This window comes from Mixophyes fleayi, chromosome 2 (assembly GCF_038048845.1).
Source record: "Mixophyes fleayi isolate aMixFle1 chromosome 2, aMixFle1.hap1, whole genome shotgun sequence".
NCBI lineage: Eukaryota > Metazoa > Chordata > Amphibia > Anura > Limnodynastidae > Mixophyes > Mixophyes fleayi.
Genome location: NC_134403.1, coordinates 175,692,186 through 175,706,734, shown reverse-complemented (window position 1 = coordinate 175,706,734; position 14,549 = coordinate 175,692,186). Strand labels below are relative to the sequence as shown.

The window sequence follows — 14,549 nt, the reverse complement described above, 5'->3', positions numbered from 1 at the left end:
CTGGCGCTATATAAATAAATGTTGATGATACGTATGACATTTGAAGCGCAATTGAGGGCAACTCTGTTTCAGCCCCAATATATCTAAGCTGCGTATACAGGAGGGGAATATGGGACACATTCTTTTTGAATTGGGTCAGCAATAACCCACATTTAAGTTAGTATGTTAACATGGGTAGCACATATTATTGTCTGTATGTTTATATTTGAAAGGGGTTATTTGCTGCTATATTCTGTTTCAATTCTAGTTCAGGGCACATCGGGCAGCAGTTATATCAGATTGGAATGTAGTTATGACTGATAAGAGGTGAGGTGGTAGACAGATGGTGAAGCATACTGGTTATGAAATGGAATGATGTAGTGTAAGTTTGTAGTAGGCACCAAATGTGCTTTTAATCTATTCAGGAGGAAATTATATGGGAGTGGTGCCCAAGAGGGAGTTTATACGTGAGATGAAGAAGGACCAATTATGGGTTGAGTTTCCCAACCCCAACACTATAGTGTTATGGTTGGAGATGATAACAAGGAAGTGTTTAAGGCATACTAAATGTCATTAAAGTGTGGATTAGGTTAGAGTTACACTTCACTGATCGGTAAATATGTCCGTAACAAGGCTGCCTTTTAAACGCAGATGAAGTGCATTAACCTAAACATATTTGGATATATTTACTAAGTGGCGGTAGTTTTACTCTGTGGTTTGACGCCTTTTTTTCTTGAAACAGCAATTTTATTAAAGTTGAAATGCGATGGGCTTTGTCATTGGTAAAAATGCCCTTTAAAAATAATTACAGCAAACCACTGCAAATCATCGGTTTGTCCAGTTTGTCGAACAATCGCTTAGTAAATATTTTCATGTTTTCAGGATGAAATAGAAAAGCAGCCGGTGGTCCCAGAGGATGTTGGTTTAAGTGGATTACCCCCTTGTTGGTAAGGGAGACTGGTGGAATGGGACAGGAGATTCAAGGTCAAGGTCGTGAGGGGCTAATGGTTACAGAAAAGGTGTATTCAAGGGCAAGGTACAGATGGGATGATGGTGTGGCTAACCTCTCAAGTAGATAGAGAAACTTGGGGGAATTCATTGAGGAGGTTAAAGACAGTCCGCCACACATTTGGGACTGTTAGCTGTGACAGAAAAATAAGTTATAAATTGTTTATGGCATTTCAAGTAACTGGATCTGATTCACTAAGGAAAGTAAGGCAAGAAAGGAGTAAATTGTCTCCTGGACAAACCATGTTACAATGCAAGTTATTATCTAATATATAAATGTCTAGTGGCGTGTGTTAGTCTGTCTGTCTGTGTGTGTGTGTGTGTGTGTGTGTGTGTGTGTGTGTGTGTGTGTGTGTGTGTAAAAAATAAAACCAAGCTGCAGCACCACCTGCTGGGCGGAGTTATACACTGACCTACTAAATTCTTAGTGTGTGTGTGGGAAAAAAAATTCAGAAAGGGCTGAAATTTGGTATACTAAGATGTTTTTGATTTGTTAATTTAATTTGTTAATTGTTAAAAGTGTTTATAAAGATTTTAAAAAAATATATATATATTTCTTGAAGGAGAAGTGACAGTTGGGAGTGGTTGGTGGTTGCCGGGGGTGACAGTGGGGAGTGGTTGGTGGTTGAGGCCTGGGCTATGGCCCAAATGCATGACAAGAACCTTTTTAACACCTTAAGTAGCTTGATTTGACTAGAATGCATGAGTATCATGCACGGGTTAACTTGTGTAATGAATAAATGCTGTCACCAGTTTCAATCCACACAAGTGTCAATTCTTGATTAGATATAGGTATGTTATTGTTAGGGTGGAATAAAGGGAATTGATAGTGTAAAGTCATGTCACTGATTATACTAATTCAGGTGCATCAGGAGTGTAAATAATAAGGAAAAAGGCAATTTAAAGTAAACATTTCCAGTGGGAAAAACCACAACTGCCCTTGTTAAGCATCTTAGTATGGCGACCTGGGTGTTGCAAAATAACTCTAAAGGCCTGATTTAGAGTTGGAATTATTTACACCATGCACATGTGTACAACTCGCGTCCATATTTTGAGTTGCATGCATCTTGAACTTGCGGCCCCTTGAGCATGTAGAAGCCGATCGAGGGTCTTCACATGTAACTTTGGTACAACAAGGGCATGCACACGCAAGTCAACCATGACCGTTTGAAATGTGTCTGATTTTTATATACACATACCTTAGGCATGGTGTATATTCTGTTTTGATGCATCTACATGCATGATTTAAAACTGTGTTCGTCTTAAGATATATATTATTCAGAAACGTAAGTAAATGGGTGTGTTTCTGCATCTACGCAAAAGTTACAATTTTATGTAAGCTATAAATCAATATTCTTAGTTTTCATTGATAAATGTCTGAGAAACTATACATATAATATTGCACAATAGGTAGGAAATTCAGCATATGATTTTCATGCCAAGAATATTACTGCTTTGAAAATGTTCTTTCTAAACGAAACTCGCTAGCAGCAAACAAATATTGAAAGCCGGTGTTTAAATGACTTGCTTAGAAATGCCTTGAACTATGTACACTTATTTGTAGACCTTCTGTTTGCCGAAATGGATTTTATCCATATTCAGACCAGTAAAGATATACAGAGAAGCGAATAGGAGGCCACCTACATCTATCTCCTAAAAGGAGTGTGATTATCTATAGAGGACCTTATCACTTATATTTCTATGCAAGAATCCAATCAAATGGGTAGGTGTTATAAAGGGGAGAGTTGCCTCTGCTTTTGGGAATTTGTTGTTACTTTACACAAAAATATGTTTGGTGACAGGCAGGGCCGGATTAAGGGAATGGAGGCCCATGGGCTAAGGGGGCCTCCATTCTCCGTGAGGGCCCCCCCCCCGTGATCCAAGCCGCCCTCCCCCGATGATCCGAGCCGCCACCAAGGCACTTACCTCCTTCTTGTGGCATTGCAGTCCTTCCCCGGCACGCTGTACGCTCTTTACTGAGGCGATCTCGTGAGAGTGAGACTCAAGAGATCTCCTCAGTAAGGAGACTACAGCGCGCCGGGAAGGACCGCAGTGAAAGTGCTCAGCAGCATTGATCGCGCCGGGGATGTCCCCGCCCCCCGACCGATCAATAATGCTGCTAAGCACTTTCAAGGGCCCCCTGGATGCCCGAGGCCCCTTGGCTGTAGCCCAGTTAGCACTATGATTAATCCGGCCCTGGTGACAGGATTCTGAACTGGCTTAATTAATGCCATGGTTGCTTAAAGAGGACTGCACCTATGTCTGATATTTTAGGCACAGCAAGTTATATTAGATTTCCATACAATGTCTATTTACAATTACATATTCATGGTTTCTAAACTCTGATATATATGTTTTAATCTTTGTATCAATTGTATGATACAATTCAATTTACAAATGCGATTTACATGTAGTTGATGTTAAATCATTTTTAAATATTGATTGTGTCTTTTCTCTGCCATTTGTGTTGTCTAATTATATCTTATTAGAGGTCTATGGGCGCTGTCTTTTTGTATAATGATCTCCTATGCATCCTCATTTTAGTGGATAGAGTATGTACCAAAAATCTAAATTTCCCCAGTACAGTCCTGTCAGTAGGTATGGAAACGTGGCATGCAGGAAATGATTATGGTCACGCACCAAATAGTCATAGTTGGGCTGGGCCGACAAGGGACGTGGCTATTTTTGTCCTGAATTTCCCATTTAGAATGTTGGAAGTTATGCATGTTGGCAAGTATTCCTTATTTGCAGGGACAGTCCCAGATGTTGATTTGTCCTTGGAAATTACTGTCCTTGGAAATATCCCAATATTCTTTAATATTACCAGACTGCATGCTAAAATCTCCCTTTCTGCATGTTAGATTTCACTCTTATCATCTATTCTTATTCTTTAGGATTTATGAGTCAATATTTATTGAAGATGAAGGTACATATTCAATTAGCTTCAGGGCACGCGGCTACTCGCGGGCGCTTCCTTCCTGATACCGCTACACTGCAGATATTCCTTCGCACCCTTTAGGGTGATGTGGCGGTATCGTAACTGCACTCCATGTGTGTAGCCGCGATCCCAGAAGCTAATTGAATATTCCTCGAAGAGTGTTTAAAATAAATTATAATTAAATTCATGAATTCATTTAAACTAACATTATGAGGATTGTAGTGCTTCAAGATTCACCGAGATATTAGCACACGTGATTTTTAAAATGTTGCCAACTATGGATATAAATGTGTTTTAATAGATTACATTGAAAGCCCTCATATGTCTGCAGAGGTTTAAAGGTTTTCAACATATCATTCGTAAGTTATACTCCCAACAGACCCAAATTAAGGTGGGACAATCTTGATTTGAGGGGATTGTTCTGCCATCCTGCGGATCAGTACATTTTGTCTAGGGATGTGCACCGGCGACTTTTGGTGTCTCGTGTTTTGTGTTTTGGATTCGGATTTTCGTGATGTTTTGGGTTCGGATTTGTTTCGCAAAACACCTGCCGAAAGGTTTTGGTTCGGATTTAAGGTTTTGGATTCGGATTTTTTTTGAAAAAAGCATAAAAAGTTCAAAAATCAAGTTTTTGGGCTTATTTCCACTCCTTTGCTATTATTAACCTCAATAACATTCATTAACAAGCATTTCCACTAATTTACAGTGTATTCTGAACAGCTCACAATATAGTTATTAGTCCAAAACGTTGCAACGAGGTATCTTTCTGGACTGCGTAGTGGAGTGGTCCCCACAATATAATAAGAAAACCATCAACTGGTCTTAATCGCACCAAAAAATGTACCTGGACTGCGTAGAGGAGTGGGTCACCACAATATAATTTAAAAACCCTGAACTTGTATGATTCGCACCAATAAATGTATCTGGACTGCGAAGAGGAGTGGGTCACCACAATATAATAAGAAAACCATCAACTGGTCTTAATCGCACCAAAAAATGTACCTGGACTGCGTAGAGGAGTGGTCACCACAATATAATTAATAAAAAACCCTCCACGGCTCTGAATTTCCAAAAAAAAAAATCTGGACTGTGTATTTAGGTGGCCCCGGTACTAATTTTATTACCGGGGACACAATACCTCCATAAACCCTCTAAATCCCAAAGGCTAAGATCCTTGGGTGAAGATGGACCACTAGTCATGAACACGGGTCAGGGTCTAAGCTGTTCCTTGCCACTACGTGTCGTAAATGGCATATTGCCAACTTTACGTTTCTCCTCAGATGATTTTAAGTTTCTCTTTTTGCTTTTTTTTGAGAACTTGGGCTTTTTGGATTTTACATGCCCTGTACTAGGAGATTGGGCATCGGGCTTGCCAGACGACGTTGATGGCATTTCATTGTCTATGTCATGACTAGTGGCAGCAGCTTCAGCATTAGGAGGAAGTGGGTCTTGATCTTTCCCTACTTTATCCTCCAAATTTTTGCTCTCCATTATATGTAGCACAAGATACTGCAGAATGTGTGAACTTGGTAATATTGTAGTACCAATGGATTGGTTTGGCAAATTTTGTTGTAATTAAAAAAAAAATTAATTAGTTTTTTGTATTTTTTTTTTATTAATTTTTTTTAAAATTTTTAAACACTTGGGAATATTGGGGAAATAACTATGCCCTTAGAAGCACAGAGCACGGGACACAGGACCACTGGACTGAACAGGACACAGCACACAGGACCCAGCAGCACCACTGAACTCAAAATTGACAGAGCACAGCACACAGCACCACTGGACTGATACTGCAGAATGTGTGAACTTTGTAATATTGCAGCAGTACCACTGGACTTTTACTGCTGAATGTGTGAACTTGGTAATATTGCAGTACCAATGGGTTTATACTGCAGGATTGGTTTGGCAAATTTTGTTGTAATTAAAAAAAAATGTAATTAGTTTTTTGTATATTTTTTTTATTAACTTTTTTTTAATTTTTTAAACACTTGGGAATATTAGGGAAATAACTATGCCCTTAGAAGAACAGAGCACGGGACACAGGACCACTGGACTGAACAGGACACAGCACACAGGACCCAGCAGCACCACTGAACTCAAAATTGACAGAGCACAGCACACAGCACCACTGGACTGATACTGCAGAATGTGTGAACTCTGTAATATTGCAGCAGTACCACTGGACTTTTACTGCTGAATGTGTGAACTTGGTAATATTGCAGTACCAATGGGCTTATACTGCAGGATTGGTTTGGCAAATTTTGTTGTAATTAAAAAAAAATAAAATTATTTTTTTGTATTTTTTTTTATAACTTTTTTAAAAAAAATTTAAACACTTGGGAATAATGGGGAAATAACTATGCCCTTAGATGCACAGACCACAGGACACAGCACGACTGGACTGAACAGGACACAGCACAGGACCCAGCAGCACCACTGAACTAAAAATTAACAGAGCACAGCACACAGCACCACTGGACTGATACTGCAGAACAGAACACAGCACAGCACAGCACAGCACAGCATAGCACAGCACAGCACAGCACAGCACAGCACAGCACAGAACTAAACAGCACAGCACGAGATCTACCAGAACAGAGGACCACCTAACACACCCTCCCTTTACCCTGATCAATGCCCGAGTGAAGATGGCGACTAGCGGGGAATTTATAGGTTCCGAGTATCGCGAGATCCGACAACGGGATTATGACTCGGAGCCTCGCTTTCAAGTTTTCATTTGGCGCCAATACCCGGATCTGTCTTGGATCCGACTCGGATCGGCAACGTTAGGGTGGGCTCGGATTCAGGAAATACGAGTGCGCTCATCTCTAATTTTGTCCCAATTACAGGACATTCGGGAGGTGTTCATTGAAGGTGAGGTTAAAGGACTGGGAGTGACCCCAGTTCTTTGGAACCACTGGGCACTTGCCTTGTTGGACATGGCACTCCCCATATCCACTTGTAGCGTGGTGGTAAGCGCTGTCACAATTAAAGACACCTACAAGTTGGGAGGTATGGGTAAGTTAATTTTTCACCATATTTTAAAGAAGAACTAACTAAATTAATTAACACCACATTGTACATACACTATATGCATATGCACAGACATTCTAAAATGTGAGTTTGGGCTTCAGTCCTGGAAAAACAGATGTATAAGTCAATAGTGAAAGCAAATGCATAAATGTTGACCCTAACAAGAGGTGATATTTGCAGTGGGTAAGAGTCTATTTAATGTGCTCTTCTGTCCAACTTGTTAATGTACTCAGACTAGATTAGTTTATGCAGATGTATAGTTTATGCAGATGTTCACTCTTCATGATATCTACCAGAAAAACATCTGCATGTCCTAGGTGACCCAAACATGGGGAGAACTAAAATGGCAATGGATCAACAGGGAATGAGCACACACAGTAAAAATTAGGTGCAATGGAAGAGGACTGATACTAGAATTTCCCCAAATATTTAAAATATAATGGTCTTCATTCACAACTGATACAGAATGATAAAAAAAAGTTACAGAACATTGTGTTTTCAATTACACCTTGACAATCACATACTTATATATTAATTAGAGTTAGACAGAGAAAAGGCAGGAACATGGATGAATGCATTGATTATTCCAGGGCTGGAACTGAGCAGTGCAGTGATCGATCGGTTTTGACCATCAACATTAAGATCTAAATACACATCCATGCATCATGAAGCATGCATCAAAAAAGACAGCTCACCTAGTAGTAAAAAGAAGTTGATTTCATTTACAGGAAAACCAAACCAGGATCCATTTATTTTTCTTCTCATTAATTTTATAACTGATTGGTGAAAAGCCTAGACCAATAAGTACCACCATTTATTATTAGTTAGTATTATCTGTTTGCTTTCCTTAACCACTTCATTAAAACTCTGCACCCATTCCTAATTTACAGACGTGCACCAAAATTTTCATGGTTGCATTTTACCATTGTTCTACAGTAGCACATAGTATGGAAGGATATAAAATATATCCAGGAAGTAATGAATAAAGATTTACAGAGGGAATCATTTATAAAAGCTAATATTGAAGACAATTTGGTGTTTTATATAGCAACCATATTCTAGCTGTCATTTTCCTAGTGTAGTTTAGAAAATGAAAGTAAACTTCAGATTTGTTGCTATTGGGAACAGTATTTTTTCTTCACATCAACCTGTGGTGCAGTTTGCATAAATTATATCTGCAGTATTTATGTTAGTGCATCTTATAATTTCCCTGAATGCCTGTTTATTACAACCACAAAGAAAGAAAACACACAGCTAAAAACAACACTATTTCAATATAGGAGATCGAGAACAAACCTGCAATTGCTGTTCATGTAGAGGGGACACTTTAAGTGATAAACCTGGTCCATATGACAATAAACAAAAGAAAAGATGAAAGAAGTGATGTCATCCGTAACAACCAATCAGAAATATACTTTCATTTTGTATACAGTACTAAAAGAATGAGAATCAGGATCTGATTTGTTGCTATGGGTTACAGCACCACTTCTATAATTACCTGCTTCATGTTTGTATCACAGGTTAAGAATTCAATTAAAGAATGATTTTTGCCCAAGAAGGATACAATATTGTCCTCTGTAATTTATAGACAAAAGTATTTGTATTTTATTCAAACACTGCTCAAAGATTGCTCTTAAATTTGCCCTTTTAAAATAATATTGGGTAAGTTTTAAAAAAGTGAATTACATCCTCTCATAAAAATAAGAGATACTTGAATATATTGATTTATACATGCACAAATACAATGCGGATGCTGGTTATCTTCTTTTAAAACTGTGGAGTCTCTAGCCTTTAAATATGCTGTAAAACTGGATGATTCAGACTGAGGGCTAGATTTACTAAACGGCGAGTTTGTAAAAGTGGAGATGTTGCCTATAGCAACCAATCAGATTCTAGCTGTCATTTTGTAGGATGCACTAAATAAATGAAAGCTAGAATCTGATTGGTTGCTATAGGCAACATCTTCACTTTTCCAAACCCGCCGTTTAGTAAATATACCCCTGAATCTATTTAACAGCATCATCAGGTATGGAGAAACAAGTAAAAATAGAGTAATGCAGTAATTATAGGCAATTGGAATAGTGCACTTATCCTCACAGGGTTAATTCCAGAACATGCAGACATAGCAACATGAATATATGCATGCAATTAGGGCCAGAGAACAAGCAAAAAAAGACTTTGTAAACTATAGCAATCACATCCTTTTTGGCATATAATGGCAATATATTATTGTTTACAATACTTTATATATTGAGTTTATGAAGAACCAAATATGAGTATTACATGATAACATACTAACTATACCTGCAGTGTATTCTTCCTGGGAAGATTTAGGTAAAAGCAATTTATCTGGTACTACAGAGACTTGGGATTTCTCCAAACAGAAACGTAATTACTCTCTGCAAATATTCTCATTGGCTTTAAATGGTTACAATTTAGAGACAACAAGACAAAGTAACACTCACAATACTGTTTTTTAATTAGCCCATCATAAAATGATATTTAAACTACTGGACTGTGGATAAGAATGTTATTACATAGTGTTATGTCAACTGATAATTCTATTCTACAATTCTATTCTATTATCATAAGAACCCCAATGTAGTTTCATTAAGGTTGTGGATGACTGAAGTTAGAAGCACCAGGAAATGTCATAGAGCAAGGATTATAAATGGGGAAGCTCATGGCAGAATAAACACTATCATTAAAAAAATATATGAAATATTGCTACAATACAACATTTAAACTGTGAATACTGTGCATCTCTGATATTAGGCCCAAGTCCAATGGCATCTCTGTTCTTCCTTAAAATCAGATAGCTGGTAAGGTTTGAGGTATCTTGTATATTGTACAGTTATTTCACCATAATAATGCTAAGAATTGATTTCTGTGAAGAATACATTTGATATGAGATGACTACCATTTTTCAGCAATGATACACTCTGAATGTGAAATGTGTCATTATGATATTCAATACACAGTTTCTGGCTGGTTACACAATATGCAATACATAACATTTAAATTTGTGCATGTGTATTGTATTTATATTGCCATTCAGTCCTACCATTGAGCTGTCTGTAGACTATGTCCTCTAAAAGGGAGAGCCTTTTCAGCACTGCCTCCTGGATAGGGCTGACCCCATGGGTGGACAGGTTTGTCACCTCTGCCCTTGGATGGATCTCATGGAAGGATTCACCACCTTTCACAGTAATTGGTCTACACTTAGCCAAAAAGAGAACAAATCCAGCAACAGCAATCAGGTTCAACACCAACAAGATTTTAACTCTTCTCAGAGAAGCCATCAACCTCCACAATTTTGAATCTTCAGTCTAAATTGTTTTGGAAACAGGTAAACATCCCTGTAAAAATCAAAAATAAAATCCTAAATTCCAAGTAGAAATATTCAGAATCAGTGTGACTGATGACAGCAAAAACTTCCCAACACTACTGAGATTAACAGTGGGAAGAACAACATCTGATAGAGTGAACTGACTTCAGATCTTGAATCCAAATCTGCCCAGCCAATCAACGTGCACTGAGCAAGAGCTGGTGCCTGTAAAAACATTTGTAGAGGACCATCTGTATCCTCAGCATGTCCAGAATGCAGTACAATGAAAGTTTACAAACTGGGTAGCAATCTGGAACTTCACTGCAAGCACAATGAGGCAACGATAGTTTTCTATTCTATGTAATATATCCGGATGATGGACGGAACAATCAGTATTCCATTGGGATATGTTGACACCGTACCATATGTATCTTAATTGTGAATGTCTGAGTCTAGCAAATGTCCAGAGATTTAAATTATTTACTTACAAGTTCCAAGGGAGAAGCTGTCCAAACACGATTGAACTTCAGTAACATTAAGTACTATACAGCAGCATTGTAGATGAATAGACACATTTTAAGCAGAACATTTGAATTCCAATTAAATATTGTCAACGTAGATAGAAGCAAAAAAAAAAGCCACACACATCACAAGAGTCTTAAAATTATATTATCCTGTAAAGTTTCTCATTGGCTGCAGCAAGGCAAAAGTAGCAGTTAATAATAATGATAATAATCACAAGTGTTCTTACATATGAAGAATCCTTTGCTGCAATATATTTGCAGAGGACACATAGTAACTAACCAGGGGTGACAATCAGGCATATATGTCAGCAGCAGTCTTCATCACAACACAAAACGACAAGTGTGAATGTGGGAAGAGAATATTGCAGGGGAAATTGACAATGCGGCAAAGCTTGCTGACCGCACTTCCTTGAACTCCTGATTTCAACCTGAGCACAACAACGGTCTTCTCTTCACATCACATCCCACTCTTGTCAGGCTCCAGCAGCAGCTCTCCCTGCCAGTGTGCAGTCCATAGGAAGCAGAGCAGAGTCTCAGGTGATGGTGATAGTGGTGCCTTGATTCTCCTGATGCTGGGGAAGCTTTCTGCTGGTACTGGAAGAAGCTGCTATCTCCCGTGCTCCCATTTCTCTTAGCTGGTTATTTCTGTGCAGAGACATCCTCCCGTGTGCTGCCTGAATCCCAGTTTACATGCCTACAGAAAGGCTGCAAGGAAAATGTGGTCTGGATTTATGGATCTGCAGCTGGATACATTCAGTGCCCAGAACAAGGCTTTACTGTCCTGTTTAAACAATTTGAGTGATCATTCTTCAGCAAGACCAGGGAATTACAGCCTCAAAGAATAAATACACAGTGCTGATTACATAAACAATACAAATAACAAATATATCAATAGAGTATACATTTTAATATACTGTAAACCTGAATTTAACATTGTGTATATCCTCATGTAATATCACATACAGTGGTCATTATGCAAGCTTGGCAATTTAAGCATTTTTTAATGAATGGTATTGGGTCAAAGAAAATAAGGAATGCAACTATCTGCTCCTGCTCTAGCCATAAAATAAGACCAATTTTTATTGAAATGACATAATCAATGTGTACACTTATGAAATTGTTTTCATCTGAAACAATATTTTAAACCTTTTAGAGTTTACAATCAAAATGGGAAGTTAGCAGGATCATTTAAAAAACACACACTAAGCATTTATTGCAAAATGTATGAGATTAATGTTATGGTGTAATAAATAAGTATAGTCCTTGTATGTTGTCGCTCTCAGTCAGATCCAATAGTGCCTTTGTGAAAATTAAAATAACAAGAAATGTATTTCTATAGATAGAGCACTTTGCTGATCTCAGTGCACTCAGTGATATAAGCAGACAGTATGAGAAGCAATGGAGAACTTGTAACAAAACTGAGTAAATGGGGGAATTTATAATGTCATAAGGAAAAGTAAATCCAGCTCTCTTTCCATTACTCCTTAGTACTACTATTTATTAAATATAGTAAAAATGTATATGTTAGGAGATAGTAAGAACAGTTAAATGTTTTTGCAGATATCTTTAAATATCCATTTAACTATGGTTAATTTACCTTCCATTGTACCATTGCTGATATATATTGAGCATTCTGTCTAATTTCGCCCAGAAACAAATAACCCACACCTTCTACACTGAGGAGTGGGTGGGTATAAACAATATAAATAAACATCTGTGCCTGGAACATACAGTAAGAAAGACATTAAAGACATTGTGAAAAACATAGAAGCACAATAGAAAGATAAAGCCTATGTATTCCTTTACAAAGCAATACATTTAAATGGTCTGAAGGGGCAAAGCCCCTTTTAATGCTATGTTGTATAAAATAATGTTCCTGGGACTTTACAGTCTTAAACATATTTCTTGTTTTACTGCCCCAAATATTTCCATTACATATTTCCAAATATTTACTGTAGTTTAATATGTATGGGTCTAGCCATGGAAACTTGTTCTATAGATTTGTCTTCAATTCGTAGCAGTTGGTGGTATCAAACCACAACATTACCTAAATGATCTCACAAATCTGGGAGCTCCAAACACAAGGAGAATCAGGTTCCTTTATTATGCCTCACAGCTTCTGTTCTCAGTCTCTTGGGAGTGAACATACACTTGTTTTTCTTGTGTATTTTTTACAATGCATGCTAACTTTCTATTTTGGATTCAGAGCAGAATATTGTGCAGGGTACATCTATTGTAAACATCGTCTAAGGAGTTCAAATGCATATTGATCATTACTACCTTTCTAAAAAAAAATGTATACTGCAATAAAAGCACTGTCACTGAACCCTAAGCCAGTGTGCCTAACAATAAAGATGACTATTACAGATTTTCCCGAGGGACTGTGACCATTTTTACAAGTATAAACTATTATTTATTATTATTATTATTAGTCCTGCTATAGATAATTCTATCATTCAAGTAGATTTATTTACACTGTCCTCAGTGCCGTAACTAGACGTTTTAGTGCCCTGGGCGAGACAGGGCACCGGCGCCCCCCATTGAAGTGGGAGTGACATTTGACAAGTGGGTGTGGCCAACCTAATGTGGAGGTGTGGCTAGCACTTTACTGAGAGAATTCTGTTACACATCTTTGCAAATGCATGATATATATATATATCTATATACATATAGCCATCTCTCGCGCTCATTATATATATATATATATATATATATATATATATATATATATATATATATTATGACTTTCTGACTATTATACTATATATATAAAAGAAAATGGAGAATACCAGCGCTCTCCGTATGTATCTATGAAGGCTGACAAAACTGTGGGGAGATAGAGAGGATTAGGTCTTTCCTCTCAAAGTGAATAGAAATTATAACAAAATATACTCCCCGACACTCAAAAGAAAGAATGCTAGGTAAAGAGGGATAAGGCTAAACAGATTTATATCTAATGAGTGAATGAGAGATCGATGAAACAAAATATTACAAAGGACTAAATACCAACATAGTATATAAATAAACACATACACTATGATAAAAAAAAAATATAAAATATATGGCTGCAGACAAATATACAAAATAACATTTGAAAAGATGTAAAAATGATGAAAAAACAGAGTCCAGAAAATAGTACCTTAATTGACTAATATGTCCGGGAATGATTTATTCATGCTGACATGGAGACTGGAAACTTTTTCACCAATATCCATTAGGACCTTTGACGGAGGGGTGCGCATGCGCAACAGTCTGGAAGCAGCTGTAAGTGAAGGAGCATGCAGGAGAGTACAGAGCCGGCTGGCGCCTCTCCAGTGAAGTTACACCAGCAGCAAATTGGAACCACCTTTGGACCGCTGAATCAGGTAATGTCCCATTGGAACGCATATGCGTTCCACGGGCAGGAAGTTCAGCATTTGGAATGCAAGTTTGCATTCCAAATGCCTAACTTCCTGCCAGTGGAACGCATATGCGTTCCAATGGTTCTGATGCCGATGTGGGGGAAGCTGGCTGAAAGTTCAAATAGGGCGATGTGTACAGTATTGAGCCAGGGCACAGAGACAGGTAGCGGGCGGCTTCTGCGCCCCCCTTGGGCTTGCGCCCTGGGCGACGGCACCGCCCGCACCTGCCTAGTTACGGCACTGACTGTCCTTACATATAACAGATCAGCTGTACAGTAACAACTGTATCCAATGTATACAAATCTATCTATCTATCTATCTATCTATCTATCTAT

The 14,549-nt window shown here is 38.0% G+C and overlaps 1 protein-coding gene across 1 annotated transcript in view; it reads right to left on the bottom strand.

Moving 5' to 3' along the window:
• Window positions 1-11,536, bottom strand: part of GALNT17 (polypeptide N-acetylgalactosaminyltransferase 17) — a 431,961-nt gene extending 420,425 nt beyond the window's left edge. The window contains exon 1 of the mRNA XM_075195011.1: window positions 10,026-11,536. Coding sequence (XP_075051112.1) covers window positions 10,026-10,263 — 238 coding nt within the window. The 5' untranslated portion in view covers window positions 10,264-11,536. The remainder of the gene's footprint in view (window positions 1-10,025) is intronic.
• Window positions 11,537-14,549: the final 3,013 nt, after the last annotated feature.